The sequence below is a fragment of the Diceros bicornis genome, chromosome 32 (genome assembly GCF_020826845.1).
Source record: "Diceros bicornis minor isolate mBicDic1 chromosome 32, mDicBic1.mat.cur, whole genome shotgun sequence".
Classification (NCBI taxonomy): domain Eukaryota; kingdom Metazoa; phylum Chordata; class Mammalia; order Perissodactyla; family Rhinocerotidae; genus Diceros; species Diceros bicornis.
Window position 1 is genome coordinate 30699678 of NC_080771.1, and position 19963 is coordinate 30719640.

Below are 19963 nucleotides of genomic sequence, written 5' to 3' on the forward strand. Positions count from 1 at the left end.
GCGTGCACACGTGCACTCGCCATCCCCTGCTCTGCAAAGATAAGAAGATGAAGAAACAGACGCTACACGACCAAGCTCTCCGTGTTTGCAGAGCTTACACTGAGACGTCCAGAGCAGGTGAGAGGGGAAGAAATAGCTCTGACCAGCCAGGGAGTCAAAGACTTTTCTGCAAGTCCCTTTTCTGCCGTTTAGTCCCTCTGTGGCTCCTGAAACCCCCTCCTGGGCTTTTTTTTTTTTTTTTTGCTGAGGAAGATTCACCCCAAGCTAATATCTGTTGCCAGTCTTCCTCTATTTTGTATGTGGGTCACTGCCACAGCACAGCCAACGACAAGTGCTGTAGGTCCGTACCCAGGAACCGAACCCCGGCCACCAAAGCAGAGTGTGCTGACCTTAACCACTAGGCCACGGGGCTGGCCCCTGGGCCTTCTTGCTTCATCTGTAAAATACTATGCCCAGCCTACCTTTTTGGGCCTTATTTTCCCCATCTGTCAAATGGGCTCAAAGTCCCAATGTATCAAAATTATGGGTATGTTTTGCTTCTCATTTTCCTGAAAGGACCAATTAGAAATCTCTAACATGGCCTGCAAAGATCCACATGACCTCCCCCTCCCGGTCTCCCCCGATCTCCTGCCACACTCCACTCCTCTAATTGTACTGTTCACTCAGACCTCTTTTCAGTGTCTAGAACATGCCACCTCTTGCCCGCCTCAAGGCCTACAAGTGTGTGCTTCCTGCTGGGAAGGCTCTCGCCCATCTCTTTGCTGTTACTCATGCTCCTCCGTTGGTTCTCAGCTTAGACATCACCTCCTCAGGGAAGCCTTCCTAGGGTTCCCTTTATAACTGCCATAGCTTCGCTCCTTCTCCTAGGTGACATTCATCCCCTTTGTGCTTATTCACTGTCATTCTTTCCTGCTAGTCTGTCAGCACAGACGGTGCCTGTCTAGTTCCCTGTTATACACCTGGCACCTAGCACACAGCCTAGCACATCATGAGGGCTTGAGAAATAGTTTACAAGAGAACCTATTTGTGAAGAAGCTTGGAAAACAGTAACCTGATTCTTGGTGCCTGCCAGGATAGAGTTAGCCGACTGCAGCCTGTTTCTTCCATTAATTACAACTAAAAACCTGGGCAGAACACAAAAAGAAACTCCATGAGGACTCTAAAAAGTAAACAACAGCAGGCAGATTGGGGAGGAAAGTCAGAACTTTAAGAATCACCCGTAAAGGTGGGAGTTTCCTGTTTAATTTCTGTTTTTTGGGTTTTTTTTTTAATCTCCTTTGTCTCTTGGCTTTGTCCCAAGGGTAGGCTGAGTCACGGAACTGCACAGTGAGTGAAGCAACAAAAACCACAAGAGAAATCTCCTCTGTTTAGCCAGAGAACCAGGAAAAAGGACCCAGTGAGCCTGAGAGTATGGAAGAAATACCTGTTTTTGTTTTGTATTGTTTCTCTTTTTTGTCTCCTGACCCTGCCCCAGGCTGTCAACTCTCTTGGAGCTGTGCTGAGCAGGGGTGATGTAGACACCAAAACCCCTAAGAGAAAACTGATCTTTCTATTCTGAAGAGGGGCCTGTGGGAGCTGGTGATTGTGGGGAAAATCCTGAAAAGGAGAGATCTAGAGAAGAGGACTCCCTAATTCTGTATGTGACCTGGAATAAATCATGAGCTCACTAAGAAACTATGCATGTGCAGAACAGACCCAAAGAAACATAGCAAAGTCTTTGTGAACTACACCACCCTGAGTGGTACGTGAGCAGGGAAGACCTAAACAGCTTTGAAAACTGAACTAATCTGGGAACCACTGCTCACAGGAGGCAGCTCAGAGTGTGTGGTCAGAACCTGGCTGGGTGGGTTGCTTGCTAAAACAAAACAAACAAACAAACAAAAAACCAATGTTTTCCAGAAGATTTTAACAAGACCCAGAGTCTCAGAACCTACTATTCAAAATGTCCAGAATACAATCCAAAATTATTTGATATACAAAGAACCAGGAAAATGTGACCAAATTTCAAGGGAAAACATAATCAATAGATGTGAGCCCTGAGATGACTCAGATGTTGGAATTATCAGACAAAGACTTTAAATCAGCTATTATAACCATGCCCCATGAGGTAAAAGTAAACCCTCTTCAATGGAAAGATAGACATTCTCAGCAGAGAAACAGAAACTATAAAAAAAAAAAATGGAAATTTTCAAAATGAAAAACAATATCTGAAAAAAAAATTCACTAGATGATCACAATAGCAGAATAGAGATGAGAAAGGAAAAGGCAGTGAACTTGAAGATAGAGCAAGAGAAGTTATTCAATCTAACAAGCAAAGAGAAAAAATATTAAATTTCTAAAAATGAGCAGTGTCAGCCATCTGTGTAACAATATCAAAAGGCAAAACATTTGTGTCATTAGGGCACCAGAGAGAAGAAAGAGATTGGTGTAGAAAAATATATTTGAAGAAATAATGGCTGAAAATATCCCAAATTTGGCAAAACACAAATTTAAAGATTCAGGAAGCTCCGTGAACCCCCAAAAGGAAAAAATTTAAAGAAAACCACACCCACACATATAATAATCAAACTGCTGAAAATCAAGATAAAGAAAAAATCTTGAATCAGCCCGAAAAAAATGATACATTACACATAGAGAAAACGGTGATTTGTGCAGATTTCTCCTCAGAAACCATGGAGATCAGAAGACAGTGAATGACATCTTCAAAGTGTTGAAAGAAAAGAACTGTCAACACATAATTCTATATCCAGCAAAAATATCTTCCAGGATTAAAGTGAAATAAAGACATTCTTAGGAATAAAGAAAGTCTCTAAGAGAATTTGTTGCTGGAAAATCTACTCTGAAAGAAACGCTGAAGGAAGTTTCTCCAGCTGAAGGAAAATGATCCCAGAGGGAAACTTGAGACTTCAGGAATGAAGGGAGAGCACAAGACATGGTAAGTATCCTGGTAAAGGTATACACTATTTTCCTCCTCTTAAGTTCTTTAAAATACGTATAACTGTTGAAAGGGCTTTTCAATGTATGTAGATGTCCTACATATGACAATTATCATATAAAGGAGGGCAGGCAAAGGGATCTATATGCTAGTAAGACTTCAACAATTTACCCGAAGTGGCAAAATATTAACTCTAAGTAGACTGTGAAAGGCTAGACATGTGTATTGTAATCCTTGAAGCAACTACTAAAGAAGTTATACAAATAGACGTAACAAATAAAGGCAATATATCAGTTAAAATGGAATACTAAAAATATTCAAATATTTGAAGAGAAGGCAAGGAAGGAGAGGAACAGAGGGAACGTAAACAGAGGGGGCAAACTGAAAACAAATATCAAAATAGTAGACCTAAATCTAACTACATCAATAATTACATTAGAGGCCGGCCCCGTGGCTTGGCGGTTAAGTGCGAGCGCTCTGCTACTGGCAGCCCGGGGTTCGATCCCGGGCGCGCACCAACGCACTGCTTCTCTGGCCATGCTGAGGCCGCGTCCCACATACAGCAACTAGAAGGATGTGCAACTATGACATACAACTATCTACTGGGGCTTTGGGGGGAAAAATAAATAAATAAAGTCATAAAAAAAATAGTAATTACATTATTTGTAAATGGTCTGACCACACCAATTATTGAGCCAGATTGGAAATTAAAGAAACAATACTAGACCATACGCTGTCCACAAGAAGCCCACTTTAAATATAACGATATAGATGGGTTAGAAGTAAAAGGATGGAAGAAAGATATACCAGCAAACACTAATCAAAGGAACGCTGGAGTGGCCATTATTAATATCAGACTATGCAGATTTCAGAACAAGAAAACGCTAACTCTTTATAGGAATGTGAAATGTGTTTTTTTTTTTTTAAAGCTTCAGTGCATGGCTGTGTGTCCTAGTTGTTAGTGAAATATGGTTTTGAATGGCAAAATCCAGCCTGTTTTTCAGTGATCTGTCTGGAAGAAGCAATTTCTTCCATTCTCTGAACTCTGGTGCCAACTGAAATCGCCCAGGACTAAAAAGCAGCAAAACGGATTTTTCCTGATTTCTCTCCTACTGATCTCGCCCAAGGGAGAAGACTGCAAAGTGGTTTTGGAAACTGCTGACAGCAGAGGGAAGATATGCTCAGAGGACAAAGAGATGGAGACAACAACTTAAAAGATTTGTGTGATCCTGTGACCCAGCAATTCCACTCCTGGGTGTAAACCCAACAGAAATGTATACATATGTGCACCAAGAGACATGTACTAGGTAATGCTCGCGGCTGCACAATTTGTAATAGTCCAAGTGGGAAACCGCCCCAAATGCCTATCAACACTAGAATGGATAAGTAAAGTGGGGTATGTTCACACAATAGAATATTATACAGCAATGAGAATATGGGTAAATCTCAAAAATGTACTATTGAGCAGAATTCAGACACAAAAGTATATATACTTTATGATTCCATTTATATGAGTTTCAAACATAGGTCAGACTAATTGATGAAGTTAGAAATCAGTATCCTTGCGGGAGCACAGAGGGATTTCTGGCGGATTGCTCGTGTTGTGTTTCTTGGTCTGGTGCTGGTTACATGGATGTGTTCATTGTGTAAAAATTAACTGAGCTGTATCTTTTTGTGCACTTTTGTGCATCTATATTATGCTTCAATAAAACATTTAAAAATTAGTTCAAGACCCTGTCATTCACTGATTTGTACACAGTGCTTTGATAATTGACATTAATGGGATGCAACTTTTCTTTAAAAAGAAAGAAAGTGGAGAAGAAAGCTCCCATTTTTGGTCTTTGCTCCTAACGTCCTGTTATTAAGAACACCATGGTCTGTGTCGTTTTGCTTCTGTCGCTCACAAGTCGCCAGCCAGCTTGGCCGTGTGGTGGAGTGGAAAGGGTAGGAAACCTCTCCGTCAGTTACCTGCATAAGCAAATGACTCAATTAACCTCTCTGAGCCTCAGTGCTGCATCTGTAAAATGAGGCGAGAGCCATTCCCGGCTGGAGTATTGTAAGATTTAAACGAGACCGTGGCTAAGTATCTGGTATGTAATAGACTCCAATATTGTAGCTTTTTGTATAATAGGATGACATTTATGCCATTTACCTATGAAAATAAAAGTATTATACTTTTATGTAATATTAATATAATAGTAACAACTAACCCCTTGTTTAGAATTAACGCTGCACCAGTTATTTTCTTCTTTGTAGTCCCATTTTTTCTTAACATTACCCAGTGAGTATTAGTAACACTCGCAATAATATTAACAATCACAGATCACGTTAACACTGTGGCCTTAAGATTCTTGTATATCCCCTGTAGTGGATGCTGTGGCATGTCACCCAGATTCTACCCTTTAAGACCAAGGCGTGCACACCCCCAGCACCCGGCATGAATCCATCTCCAGGAATTCCCCTTAGCCAAAAGGAGCTGCCTCCTCCGAGGTGACATCCTCTCCCCAGGAACATCCCACATCCAGTGGCTGCTCGATGCCAGGGTACAGAGGTCTCACTGTCTTGCCTCAATTCAAGACAGGTTCCAGCTCCAGGGCTTTCTGTGGAGATCGGTGGGGCCTATGTTGCTACTGCATCCCAGTCTAACTTCTCCCCTGCCCCAGCTGAGTACTCCCCAGTAAACCTGCAGCATCCCCAAATCAGAGCCTGTTTCCTGGTACCCAACCTACAGACTCTCTTAAAAACAGCCTCTTCAAACTGGTTGGCATCAAAGGCTCTTCATCACCAGACCCCTTTGAGTTTTCCAGCACCATCTTTCATTTTTCCCACATACGCCTGAACTCCTGGTGTAATGAGATGCTCACAGTTACCTGAGGATGATACACTCCTCACATCCATGACATTCCTTTCTCTAGATCCACTGCTCCTGCCTCCTATTTCTGGCTCCCGGGAAGGACTTCAGCTCTAACGTCCTTTCTGACCATCACTTTCTACAGAGTTCTCTCCTCTGCGCCTCCCAACCGCCTGTGTACATCTAGGTCACCCTGAGGCTTGCGTTATCCTGTGAGTTATCAATTTCCAGGGATTATCTTTGTGCGCACTTTTCTATATATATTTTTTACTTCAATAAAAAGCTTAAAAATTAGTTCAAGACTCTGTCACTCACTGATTTGTACACACTGCTTCAATATTTGACATTAATGGGATGCAACTTCATGGGATGGGAAGTCTCCCGTCCAGACTCAAGAATGACGGCAATCCACGGATCTGTCAGTAGGTGGCGCTGAGTTACCCAAGGCTGGACTTGGACAAATTCCACGTTAGGCAAACTGTTCCATAAGGCAGACAAAACAATTTCAGAAACATAGAAAGTTTTCCGCCACAAACCGAAACAAAACAGCCCGCCATGCAAATGAACACAAGACACGAGGAGTGCAAGGCGAGAAGGAGCTTCTAAAAGAGAAATCATTTGACTTGTATCATGCTGTTTCTATTTCCAGTTGGATTCTCCTCCATCCGCTCGTGTTCTTTACTACAGAGATGGAGCGACCGATTTATGTCTTAGCCTAACGAGGAGTTAAGCAAAAGCAGGAGTCTGTACAAACACATAAAAGAAGAGCACAGTGACATCCATACAAACTATGTGACTTCTGTGTACTTAAAATTCATACCATTTGGGCCGGCCCGTGGCTTAGCAGTTAAGTGCGTGCGCTCCACTACTGGCAGCAGCCTGGATTCGGATCCCGGGTGCGCACCGACGCACCCCTTCTCCAGCCATGCTGAGGCCGCGTCCCACATACAGCAACTAGCAGGATGTGCAGCTATGACATACAACTATCTACTGGGGCTTTGGGGGAAAAAAAATGAGGAGGATTGGCAATAGATGTTAGCTCAGAGCCGGTCTTCCTCAGCAAAAAGAGGAGGATTAGCATGGACGTTAGCTCAGGGCTGGTCTTCCTCACAAAAAAAATCATACCATTTTTCATATTGTAAATTGAGTGCTGGGGCTGCTAGAAATATATCTCCCAATGTTAGTAAAAATGATATAATAAGGTGGGTGGATAGTTTCAAGGTCCTACAAGTCTTTAAAGAGACGAAGTGAAATTATTTGCGTGGGGTGATGGTAAGGGGTGTAACCATCTATTTCTTTTGAAAGAGAAAAAAAATGCCAGTGGCTTTCGCTTATAGCTATGCCCAGAAGGACTGCGTATGTAAAGAATTGCTTACTGTGGTTTCTCTTAGATTATGAAAAAATTTCATCACAGAGAATTCCAGAGAGTAATATGGCAAATGCCCTTAGACTCACAGCCAGAGTTGACAAATATTTGCATTTTATCCCATTTGCTCTAGTTTTTAACTACGGTAGGTTTATTACTGGAAAGTCCTTGTGTAACTAAAGGTCTTTGGAGGGCTACAGACAGTCAATTTTGACTTGTGCTAAATTCAATTTGTATAAAATTTAAGGGCTGAAAAATTATGTAATTTAGCATTTGTTGTTTTATTGATGAAATGGTAGCAAATGGGAAGAAATCCACAGAACAATCCACAGTATTTACATCACTTAAACATTTTTTTCCCCCAAAGCATCTTCACATATAATTTCTCACTTTACTCCATGAAACAATCAAGACAGCCATCAATATAGATGTGACAGGGAAGGAGAAGGAAACCCAGGACCAGGCCTTGTCTCAGAGTCTCATATCCCGTTAGCAAAGGCTGGGTTAGAACCCCAGCATCCAGATTCCATTTTATGTGGTGGTGTGGCACAGGCCTGAGACTGCTGAGGACTGCCGAATTTGAGACCTGCACCCACTGGATCAGATCTGGGCTAGGGACAGGGCTGACCCCTGTCCGCCCCACCCCATCCAGGGCTTCTGGGAATGCCAGGCACCCGTGGGGCTGGATTAAGAACCTTTAGCTCCCACAGGGTAGAACCAGAGATGTTTTTGGGTTGGGAGAGGGTTTTATGGGCCTCCATGATTTCCCTGAGGATCCATGTTGAACGGGGGCCCCCTGTAAGGAGCCCCAGAACCTAACGACGATCCGGAGATTCTGGAACAGTCTGAGGCACCCCTTCTGCTGGGGCATGCAGCAGGGCAGAATGGGGCTTACCCCAGGCCCAAGTAGGACTTTGAAATGCTATGAATTGGGTTCAGCTGCCTCAGGCTGGGGAGGTACTGTGCCCTGGAGGATGCAGAGTACGGTGCCCTCAGGCCCTGGTGCGGCGCTGTGCCCTCACAGGGGCCCAAGAGCCTGAGCTTTGATTCCAGACAGTCCTGGTTTGCATGGCCACACTGCCACTCCCTCGCTGTATGGCTTGGGCAATCTTACTGTACTCTCTAAGCCTCAATTGCTTTGCCTGTAAAAACAAGATAATTCTCTAGCTCAGCACCGTCCAGTAGAAATACAATGTGAGCCACATGTATATTTCAAACTTTCTAATAGTCACGTTGAAAAAAGTTAAGAAGAAACAGGTGAAATTAATTTTAATAATTTACTTAACTCAATATATCTAAAATACTATCATTTCAATGTGTAATCAATATAAAAAAATCATTAGTGAGATATTTTACATTCTTTTTTTTGAGGAGGGACTCAGTCTTCAAAATCCCATGTAGGGGTTGGCCGGGTGGTGTAGTGGTTAAGTTTGCACACTCTGTTTCAGCGGCCTGGGGTTGGCAGATTCGGATCCCAGGCGCGGACCTACGCACCACTTGTCAAGCCATGCTGTGGCAGGCGTCCCATATAAAGTAGAGGAAGATGGGCACGGATGTTAGCCCAGGACCAATCTTCCTCAGCAAAAAGAGGAGGATTGGCAACAGATGGTAGCTCAGGGCTAACCTTCCTCAAAAAAAAATCCCATGTATTTTTACATTTACAGCATATCTCAATTGAGACCAGCCACATTTCAAGTGCCCAGTATATAGGCAGCACAGCTCTGGCTTATAGGGCTGTTGTGAGGATTAAATGAGATCATGTGTGAAAGCTACTTGGACTACTTGTTAATATTGCTACTATTATTTTTATCATCCTTACCAACAGAAAACGTTCCCACACGCAGGTGAGCATCTTTGTCACCCCATTACTGACTCCTTGGACAGTGACCAGGAGAGATTCTATACAGAGCCAAGCCAAAAGAACCCAGCTCTCCATGACTGTTGATGTGGCCTCCATAATGAGAAAACATGTGAACACCAATTCCTCCCATTCCTGTGTGTATGCCTCTCTGTACCGTGGCTTTGCCACTCCTCCCATCAACAGGTGGAGTCTATTTCTTGCTTTGGCTCATGGGACATTAGAAAATATGACACAAGTAGAGATTTGAAAAATGCTCACACATTGAGCCTTGCTCTCGCTCGCTGCTAGAAACCCTTCTGCCACTGTCGAGGGAGAGGGAGAATCTCCCTCTGCCCTTTTCCTTAAGGTTCTTATGGCTGGCCAAATAATCAACAAGACAGGTTAGCAGGAGAAAATAATACCAAGTTTAATAACATGTATACATGGGAGCAACTCAGAAATGAGCAACTCGTCCCTCTGTCTAAGCTGCTTGCTTAAGTATTGCAGCTAAAGGCGAGGAACATGTTGGGGGTGGGTAGTGGTCTGGGACTTCAGAGGCCAGGAAGACAATTCTTTTCAGGGTCATCTATAGATAATGTGGTCAGGGAGAGACAGAGTTTTTGATAAAAGAGGCTTGGTGCCTTTCCTATTGTAACCTCTATCCTACATTATCTTTACAGCCATCATGATAATAACTCCTTCCTGAAACAGATTTTTTGTTTTAAATTCTTTAGGCAGTTTGGGAGGGGAAACTCAAATATTCTTCCTGAGTTCTCTGAGTCCCTATTGTCTTCAGCTCGAAATAATCCACATACCAGAGTGGTGCCTCCTGGGGTAGCTTGCCCTGAGCACCATCACCACCAAGTGAATGAGCCCACATTAGCCTGTTGGGTGATGAGTGAGCCGTGCCCCTAGCTGACATGCAGCTCACCACCACACGTGAGTGAGGCCTTCCTGGGCCATCCAGCCCCAGCTGAGCTGGCCCAGACAAGAAAAGCCACCTGGCTGATCCAAACAACCATGAGCAATAATAAACATTATTGTAAACCATTAAGTTCAGGGATTTTTTTGTTACACAGCGAAAACTGACTCTTACCTCGGGGGGTAGTAGGGATCAAAAGTGTGGCCATCTCCCATACTAATGAGACAGGACAGGTTTCCGATGTAGGGAGAGAGGAGCCACGTCAGGGAGATGGTGACGTTGTCAAAGACGAAACTCTCATTGGACACCGTCAGCCGTAGGCCTGCAGATCAAAATGCAAAATGCAAAATGTCATGTGCCATCGCAAAGCAAAATTGCATGTTTCTGTTTAAAACCTACTCTCTTCTATCCACCTGTCCTTTATCTTTAGGTGATGCTTTTGAAGCTTTTTAAGTTTTATTTTAACTTTTTAAATTTCTTTTGAATTTTATTTTTCCTTCGTAGGTAATACATGACCAAGACACAGAATTTGAAATATGTGAAAGGGAATACAATGAAAAGGAAGCCCCCCCTCCACTGCCATCCCTCGGCCCCCCTGTTCTGCTCCCCAGAGGCAACCATTGTTACCAGTATCCTGGTCACCTTCCAGAGATGCCCACACAGTCACAAGGATAGACGTACTTTTCTGTTTGTACAAGTGGTGCACGCTGTAGTCACTATTTGGCACCTTCCATTTTTTTCACTTAGTATATCTTAGAAATGGTTCTGTATGAATTCAGTTAGAACTGCCTTGCTCTTTTTAATGGCTGTATAATGTACCCTAATTTATTTAACCAGGATTCTATTGACTGTCTAGACATATTTTGTAATGTTTAAAAAGACAAAAGGCAAAACATCTTTAAGAAAACCTACTTGGCTAAGGTGGCTGATGAATCATTATAAGCGATTTAGTGTGCGTTAAACAAAACATGGAGCTTCAGAAGTTGGCATGGGGGATGGGTAAGGGGTAGAATTTGCTGAGGCTTCACACAGCCCTGGGCTAATTCAGTTTCTGAGTACGAATGAGAAGAGAAAAGATATAAGAAACCGAATGCAAATGAAAAGTACTTCCTTGAGCTAGTCACAAAGCCACAGAGGTCCTGATTCACAGCTACCTGAGAAACTCAGGAGGCAGCTAGGCTCTTCCGGGCATAGTACTGCTGGCTAAAGTACCCCCTTCCCAAATCAGAAACTGTGATCAGAACACACTGACTCACAAGGGGATAGGATATTTGAAATCAAAGTTAGGGCAGAAAATCTGGTCCATGTGGTTGCCAGACCCAACTCACCCCCTGCCCTAAGCTATGCATTTGTCTGATGACTACACTGCCACTGGCCGATCCCCAAGGGCACCCTTTGTCCATTAGCAAAACCACCAGAGGGAAAGTGCTGCCAAGACATGTGGCCTCCTCTTCCCAGAACACAGAATGGAGACACCTCGCTCGCTCTACTCCACCCGTCTGTCCGGCCGACTAATGCCGCTGGTAAAGCTTGTCTTCGATGCCCTTTCCCCTTCCTGCACCCTCTCCTCTTTGCGGTCCTCCCTCCTCCTATACACATGGGCCCTGCTCTCCTGGATGGCCCCTGGGGACCCCAACATTCCCTGATTCTCTTTTCCCTTCAGAGCTCCTTGCACCACTACTCAGCCCTCAGTGGAAGTTGCTGTTCTGACGGATTAATTTGCTGGACAACGGCATAATATGGATTCACAGCCTCAGGGGCAACCATCTCATACGCTGATAGTAGGAGCATAAAGAGATACAGCCATTTTGGAGGGTAATTTGGCAATATCTATTAACATTTAAAATGTATATACCCTATGACCCAGCATTTCCACTACTCGGGACCTATCCTCTAAAAATAATCCCAGACACCTGTCAAGATATATGCACAAGAGAGCGCTGCAGAGTGATATGTATAACGAAAAATCAGAAGCCACCTAAATGTCCATCAGTAGAGGAACTGGTTAAATAAACGTTGACACAATCTTATGATGGGATGCTATGCAGTCATTAAAAGAATAAAGTAGAGTGGCCGGCCCCGTGGCATAGTGGTTAAGTGCTTTCGCTCCGCTGCTGGCAGCCTGGGGTTCAGATCCCTGGCATGCACTGACACACCGCTTGTCGGGTCATGCTGTGGCGGCATCCCATATGAAGTAGAGGAAGATGGGCACAGATGTTAGCCCAGGGCGAGTCTTCCTCAGCAAAAAGAGGAGGATTGGCACAAATGTTAGCTCAGGGCCAATCTTCCTCACCAAAAAGAAAAAAAGAATAAAGTAGTGAGGGGCCAGTCCCGTGGCGTAGTGGTTAAGTGCTCGCACTCCCCTGCTGGTGACCCGGGTTTCGATCCCAGGCGTGCACCAATGCACCGCTTGTCAGGCCATGCTGTGGCAGCGTCCCATATAAAGTAGAGGAAGATGGGCACGGATGTTAGCCCAGGGCCAATCCTCCTCAGCAAAAAGAGGAGAATTGGCATGGATGTTAGCTCAGAGCTGATCTTCCTCACAAAAAAAAAAAAAGAATAAAGTAGTGACTTGGAGGGATGTCCAGGATATACTAGTAAGTGAAAAAAATGGAGCTGTAGACTAATATATTTAACATGATTATACTTTTACATATATACATTCATATACAGCCATGTCTATGAAAACAGTTTAAAAAGCAGGGAAGAATTTATTCTAAACAGTTAACTGCGGTTTCCTTATGGGGAATAGGATTGTAGAATTGAAGAGAGAGATTCTTCCTTCTTGATTTATAATAGTTTTATAAATTGTGGTAATATGGGTTATTTTTATGGCTTTCAAGATTTGTATTTTTTTAAAAGTCCCCTTGTGTCCTAAAACGGCAGCCTATGGGATGGGTAGTGGTTGAGTGAGTGTGGAGTGTGGGAGAGATTTTTTGACTCCTTTCAATCAAGGAACCTGGGTTTTGTCTCTTGTGTTTATTGGGTTACCCTAGGAAACTTAATTTGAAGCATCCTGCGGCTAAAAAAAAAATTTTATTTTTAACTTCTAGCTTGACGGCTCATTTCTGCAACAGGACCTCAAACACTTTGCTCCAAGGCTAAGCCAGGTGGGGCGGTCAGGCTGCAGGGCAGCGGTTTTGGGTGAGAAAGTCTCTTAGCACACAGCAGGTTGACCCCCACGGGTGGCCGCTCCCTCTGCTCTGAGAGGGGCTGGACCTGGCATGGAAATCAGAAGGGAATTCCCACACCCAGGCAAGTGGGGGACTCACCTTCCCGGCACTGGTACTGCACCCACAGGTAGCTGCCCCGGGTCGGGCACAGGTCTCCAAAGTAGGTCCCATCTGCTGCCACTTGGCATGCCTGCAGCCCCTGGCACTGGCCTGGGAAGCACCCACATCCCAGGAGCAGCAGGAATGGGGAGAAGGACATAAAGGGATAGGTTCAGACAGAGATGAATGACCTCGAGTTCATTCATTTGCCCACCGTCTGCCCACCAAGTATTTGTTGTTGTCTCCTGGAGACCAGGCACTGTGCTAGGTACTAGGAGGAGACAGAAGCAGGATTCCTGTCCTCAAGTAGCTCAGGGTCCAGCACAGTGGTTCTCAGACTTTAGAATGCACCAGCATCCCCTGGAGGGCTTGTGAAGACACAGATTTCCAGACCCCACCCCCAGCGATTCTGACTCAGTAGATGTGGAGGACAGCTTGAGAATTTGCTTTTCCAACAAGCTCCCAGGTCATGTCGATGCTGCTGGCCCAGGGACCCTACTTTGAGAACCACTGGTCCAGTGGCATCTAGTCAGATGGCCTAAAGTAGAAACCTACACCCTGAGAAGTGGCAAAGAGGGGACAAGACTAGGAATCCTGTGTCTACCAGGAGCACCAGGTGCCCACAGGAGGGAGGAGCGTGGACGGCCCGGGCCAGAAACTTCAGGGTCATCCCGATACCTCTCCCTCCTGACCGCGTAGATGAATGAAATGCCTACAGAGAAGCCTGGGAACAGGGACGTTCAGGCGCTGCGGCCCTGGTCTCCTCCTTGGCTTGAGGGCATCCTCATGGCTGTGCTCTGCAATGCCTCACCTTCCTGGTTCTCTTTAGCCTCTTAGAAGCCCATGCTTGCTCCAGATTTTGGCATGTTGAAATGCTCTTTGCCTGTCCAGTTGCTTAGCCAGGCAGGCCCCCCACCCCATCCCCACATGCTCTCCTGGCACTGGTTCCTCCCCTGGTGTCATTGTTTCCTGCACCCCTGTTATAGCCATGGGCCAATGACACCCCGATCTACATCTCTCCTCTCTCTTGAGTTCCTAACTGGCATGTCCAATTTTCTACACAGCATCTCCGCTTGGATGTCACGAGGTACTCCAGCATTCTCATATCCTGAAATGAGGCTTGATTTGGCTTGAAGTGTGATCTCTGATATGGCTTGAAGTGTGTCCCCCAGAAAGGTGTATTGAAGTCCTAACCCCCAGGACCTGTGAATGCAACTTTATTTGGAAGTAGGGTCTTTGAAAACATAATCAAGTTAAGATGAGGTCTTAGGGTGAGCCCTTAATCCAATATAACTTGTGTCCTTGTAAAATGAAGGAAATTTGGATACAGAGACACACCACATGAATACGGAAGCAGAGGTTGGAGTGATGCTTCTACAAGCTAAGGAACGCCGAGCTTTGCCAACAAACACCAGAAGCTAGAAGAGGCAAGGAAGGACTCCCATCTACAGATTTCAGAGGTAGCGAAGCCCTGCTGACACCTTGATTTTGGACTTCTGGCCTCCAGAACTGTGAGAGAATAAATTTCTGTTGGTTTAAGCCCCCCAGTTTCTGGTACTTGGTTAGGACAGCCCTAGGAGGCTAATCCGATCTCCCTTCCTCCTCCTTCCCCCACCAACCACTCCTCCTCCAGCCTCTGCTCTCGAAGCACACAGCATTGCCCATGCCTGGAATGCCAGGGTCATGCTGGACTCCATCAATCACCAAGTCCCATCAGTTCTTCCTTCTGTCTCTGGAACCCATCCATTTCTCTCCATCGCCATTGCCCTAAGTCTGCACCACCAGCCTCCCTTACCTGGGTTTCTGGCGTCAGCCTCCCTTGTCTTCCAGCCCCAGCGTCAGCCTGGACTCACAGCAGCCTGCAGCTGGCTCTCCCTTGACCATGTCTCTCCCCTGCTCAAAACCCCCCAGTGCTTCCCCAATGTCCCAGGATAGAGTCTGGTTCCTCGGGCCCTAGTGCCCCGCCTCTACCTGTGCTAGAGCCATGCTGAGCGCTGTGCAGTTCCCTGCGCCTACAACGCTCTTTCTCATCTCCAGGACTGTACACAGGCTCTTCGCCCTCCCCAGAACATCCCTCCCCATACACCCAACTGTCCTTTCCTGCTTAACTCCTATCAGACCTCCAGGTTTCAGTTTAGGTCTTGTCTCCTCTGGAAAGCTGGCCAGTCATTTGACCTTTGCCCGCAGACCCACCCTCACCTTGCTTGGCTCTGAATTGTGGGGAACTACATTTCCCAAACTCCCCTGTGCACTGGCTTCCAAGTAGGCTTGGCTCATGGCAGGCACTGGTGGAAGACTGGAGGCAGTGTATTAGTTTGCAATTGCTGCTGCGACAAATTACCAAAAACTGAGTAGCTTAAAACAGCACAACCTTATTATCTCACAGTTCTGGAGGTCAGAAGTCTGAGTGGGCTCTGCTGGGTTCTTCTCAGGGTCTCAGAGGGCTGAAGTCAAGGTGTTGGCTAGGCTGCATGCCTTTCTGGAGGCTCTGGGGAAGAATCCACTTCCAATCTCATTCTTGTTGTTGGCTGAATTCAGTTCCTGTGGTTGTAGGACTGAGGTCCCATTTCCTTTCTGGCTGCCAACTGGGACCACCATTAGCTCCTAGAGGCCATTCTGCAGTCTTTGCATGTGCCCTCTGTATCTTAGAGCCAGCAATGGTGCATCAGATCTGTCTCACACTTGAATCTCTGATTCCTCCATCTGCCACATCTCTCTTCTGCTTCTAGCCACAGTAAGTTCTTTTCTTTTAAGGGCTTGTGTGGTTAAATTGTGCCCACTTGGATAATCTCCCTATTTTTTTTTTTTTTTTTTTTTTTTTGGTGAGGAACATCAGCCCTGAGCTAACATCCATGCCAATCCTCCTCTTTTTGCTGAGGAAGACCGGCCCTGAGCTCACATCTATTGCCAATACTCCTCCTTTGATAATCTCCCTATTTTAAGATTAGCAACCATAATTTCATCTACAAAGTCCCTTTTGCCATGTAAATTAACATATTCACAAGCATGGAATCTCATCATACCCAGAGTTCCAGGGATTAGGGTGGGAAATCTTGTAGACTATAATTCTGCCTACCCCAGACAGGAAGACATGAGACGGCAGGGTGCTCTTCATCCTCTCTCTCACTGCAGCTCCTCTGTCACTCCAGCTCCACTTGGACAAGCCCTCCCTCCGTGGTCCTTGCTCCCACAGAGCGGCCTCCAGCATGGTTCTAGCACCTGGTGGATGGCCCTGACTTCTGGTTTTGGTAAGACGATCCCCTCTGATTGTCCCTCTAGTTCTTAGGGGTGGTAGCTGCTTTTTGTTGCTGTTAAACTCAAGGTTGCAGCATTATCCCCTGTTTGGCTTCTCAGCACTTCCGTGACTTGGGTAACCAATTCCCTGCATTAAATTCCCTCTGTTGAAAGACCTGGCATGATTTCTGTTTTGCTGATGGGACCTCATTTGACACATCCTCAATCTGAGTTTGGAACCCCTACGATGTGCATCCACAGCACTAGACTACAATCTCCAAAGAGAGGGAGTGTTGTTTTGTTTTGGTTTATTTTTTTGTACACTGCTGTATCTCCAGCACACAGAAAGTACCTGGTACATAGCACATACAAAATAAGTTTTGCAAAGAAACAAAAATAAAAATAAGTTTTGCATGAGTAAATACATAGCACCTTTGCTCCCTTCTGTTGTAGCATTGAGGACACTGTGAGGTAACTATCTGTACTCATATCTGTCTCCTCATTAGACTGCAAGCTCTTTGAAAAATAGACCATTTGATTCATCCCTGTATCCATAGAGCCCAGGAGAGTGCATGGCACAATGTTGGTGCTCAATGAATGTTTGTTGGCGAACTGATTGAATGAATGAGTGACTGTGGCACTTAGGTACAAATGGAGCCCCTTTGGGGCCCCACCTAGATCTCACCTCCGACCCTTCCTCAAGGATGCAGGGCTCCCCTCCAGTGTGCTCTCTGGGGTGTGGCTGCACAGTTGGAAACTTGCATCTGGGCCCTTGAGGAAATGGCCTGCTCAGGCCCATCAATGCCTCCATGAGAGAGGCACATCCATCAGCCCGTCTGGCCCAGACCTTTTCTCCTTGGAGGGACCACAGCCTCAGGAATGTCAGAGCCACAGGGAGAGGCAAGTAGCTGATTTCAGCATCTCCTTCCTCCTCGCCTGCTCTAAGGGGAGCAGGGACGATGTGGGCCAGATGTGGGAGGGAGAGGCGCAAGTCACTTTCCAAGGGAGATGCAGCTTCTGCCCCAGATTGGGGAGGAGGCTGCTTGGCAGGTTCTGAGAGTACTGGGCATCTCTTCCTGGACCTCTTCGCAGGGCCTCTGGGTGGAGGCAGAGCTCCGAGGGGAATTGCCAAGGCACATGTGGGAAGACTCGACCCAAGGCCCCAGAGCGCCCAGCCTGGGCACGGATTGCTGCAACCTCACTTAGCCGAGAAGCAGCTGACCACCTGCTCTCATGGGACCCTGCAGGCCCGACCATGATCACCCAGCAGAGAGGAGAGGGCTCCCCTGGGTCCTGGACAGTAGAAGTTTCTGAGGCCTTTGCAGCCCCCAGGAAGGTGCAGAGAGGCCCCATAATCCCTGAAATGGAATCCTTGCCACGGGGCAAATGCAACTCAGAGGCAGAGGTAATCGGATTTAGAAAAACAAGGCCCTAGAGAAACTCTCCCACAGGAACAGGAGACGCCCCCAGGAGCGTTTGTTTCAGCCTTATTCACAATAGCAAGCATTGAAACACAACCCGGACAGAGGGAGAGACGAATTTGGTGTAGTTATACAATAGACGCCACGACTATACTAGTACAACATGTATCGAGATGGATAATACACTTTGAAAACATAATGTTGAGCAAAAAACACAGGAAAAGAAAAAAAAGCACATTGCAGAATGACATTACAATATGATACCATTCATATAAACATTAAAAACCTGCAAAGCAATGCTATATAATGCTTAGGGATGCATAAACAGGAGGCAGCAATAAAAAACCACACATGTGGTTAATAAACACTGAATCCGTGACAGGAACAGGCCAGGGACAGCTCCACGGGAGTGCCAGCTGTATATCTGATGTTGTATTTGTTTCTTTAATGAATATGTAGTGTTGTATTTGTCTCTCTAATGAGGAGATCTTAAGCAAATATGACATAACATTAAGATTTGACAAGTTGGGTAATGGGTCTATGGGTGTGCATTGAAATATTTTCTATTCTTGTCTATAGGTTTGAAGTATTTCGAAACTTTTTAAAAATAAAGAGAGAAAGCAATGTTTCTCACACTCAGGTGGGGTTGGGGAGCAAATGCCCACTGGGGCGGGTTTGATGTCCAGTGAATGGGTGAACCACAGACCCCTGCTTCTCCACTCGGTGCTGTGGGCAGAGACTGGCCAGTTTTCCCAATGGTGGAGGCCCAGGGTCAGACAGGAAGATTGCTCAAGCTTTCCAGAACCCTTTTCTGGGGACAGGACACCAGGAACTGCCCTGTGCTCACAGCCAGAGCTGCAGAGTCCTCGGGCCCTACCTGCCACTTCGTCCTTGACGCTGACCCAGCTGCATTCCTCCTCCAAGTCTGAGGGGTGCCCCACGTCCTGGGTGCAATAATGCGGAGTCTGGCGCCCGTAGAAGGCGTCCTGGATCTGGATGACCTCCCCGGAGCCACAGTGCATGGTGGCATTGAGGCCCTCACAGGCGATACTCTGGCCGACACCTGTGACAAAGGTAAGGTGACACCTTAGGAGGGCTCATGGTCACAAATGGGCAAGTGCCTGATTGATGCGAAGTGGAAGGGTCTCAGGGGTCAGGACTGTGAGATGCAAGGACACAGCAGAGCTGGCTCAGCAGGGCTGAGAAATATAATGTGGTTGTCATGAGCATGGCTCTGGAGCCAGACTGCCGGGGGTCAGATCCAGCTCAGCCATGCACTGGCTGTGTGACCTTCCGCAAATTACTTAGCTTCTCTGTGCTTCCTCTGTAGAGAGGGGTGTCTATACCCCACCCCATAGTGTTGTCCTGGGATTAAATGTGTGTGTACATGCTGAGTCAGGGCTATACAAATGGCAAATATTATTCTGCGTGTTTCAAGTCTTTTCCTTGAGCCTATCTGAAACAATATCTGGCACATAACAGATCCTAAACGAGCATTTGTTGTGTGAATGCCATTTCACTGAGTCTTCGTGCCAATCCTCTGAGCTGCACTATTATCTTCCCCGTTAGGAACACCGGGCTCTGCGGGGTCACTGTGCTGAGACCCCACTCCAGCTCGGCTCCCGGCACGTGGTGCACACTCAGTAAACACTTGTTGAGAAAGAATGACCCGGCTCAGGTGTGCACAGCCAGAAAGTGGGAGATGCTGGATTCAAACTGAGGCCTGTCTACCTGGTGGGGACAACCACAGAGTCGGGGTTGAGACCAAAATCTGTGTTAGTGTCCTAAGGCTGTTGTAACAAGTTACCACCAACTTAGTGGCTTAGCACAACTTTATCATCTTACAGTTGTGAAAGTAGTCCAAAATGGGTCTCACTGGGCTAATACCAAGGTGTGGGCAGGGCTGGATCCTTCTAGAAGCTCCAGGGGAGAATCTGTTCACTTGCCTTCTCCAGCGTCTAGAGGCTGCCCTTATTCCTTGCATTGTGGCCCCCTCCTCCACCTTCAAAGCCAGCAGTGTAGCATCTTCCACTCTCTCTCTGCTCATGGGCAAACCTGATTCAGGTCTCATCTTGGTCACTTCCCAGCTGTGTGGCCTTGGGCAAGGAACTTACCCTTTCTG

General features: G+C 46.1%; 1 protein-coding gene across 1 annotated transcript in view; it reads right to left on the reverse strand.

Annotated features, from left to right (window-relative positions):
* LOC131396237 (polycystin-1-like protein 2) overlaps positions 1–19963 on the reverse strand; it is a 100219-nt gene that overhangs the window by 76525 nt on the left and 3731 nt on the right. Inside the window, 3 exon segments of the mRNA XM_058528349.1 lie at positions 10089–10236; positions 13187–13297; positions 18719–18904. Coding sequence (XP_058384332.1) covers positions 10089–10236; positions 13187–13297; positions 18719–18904 — 445 coding nt within the window.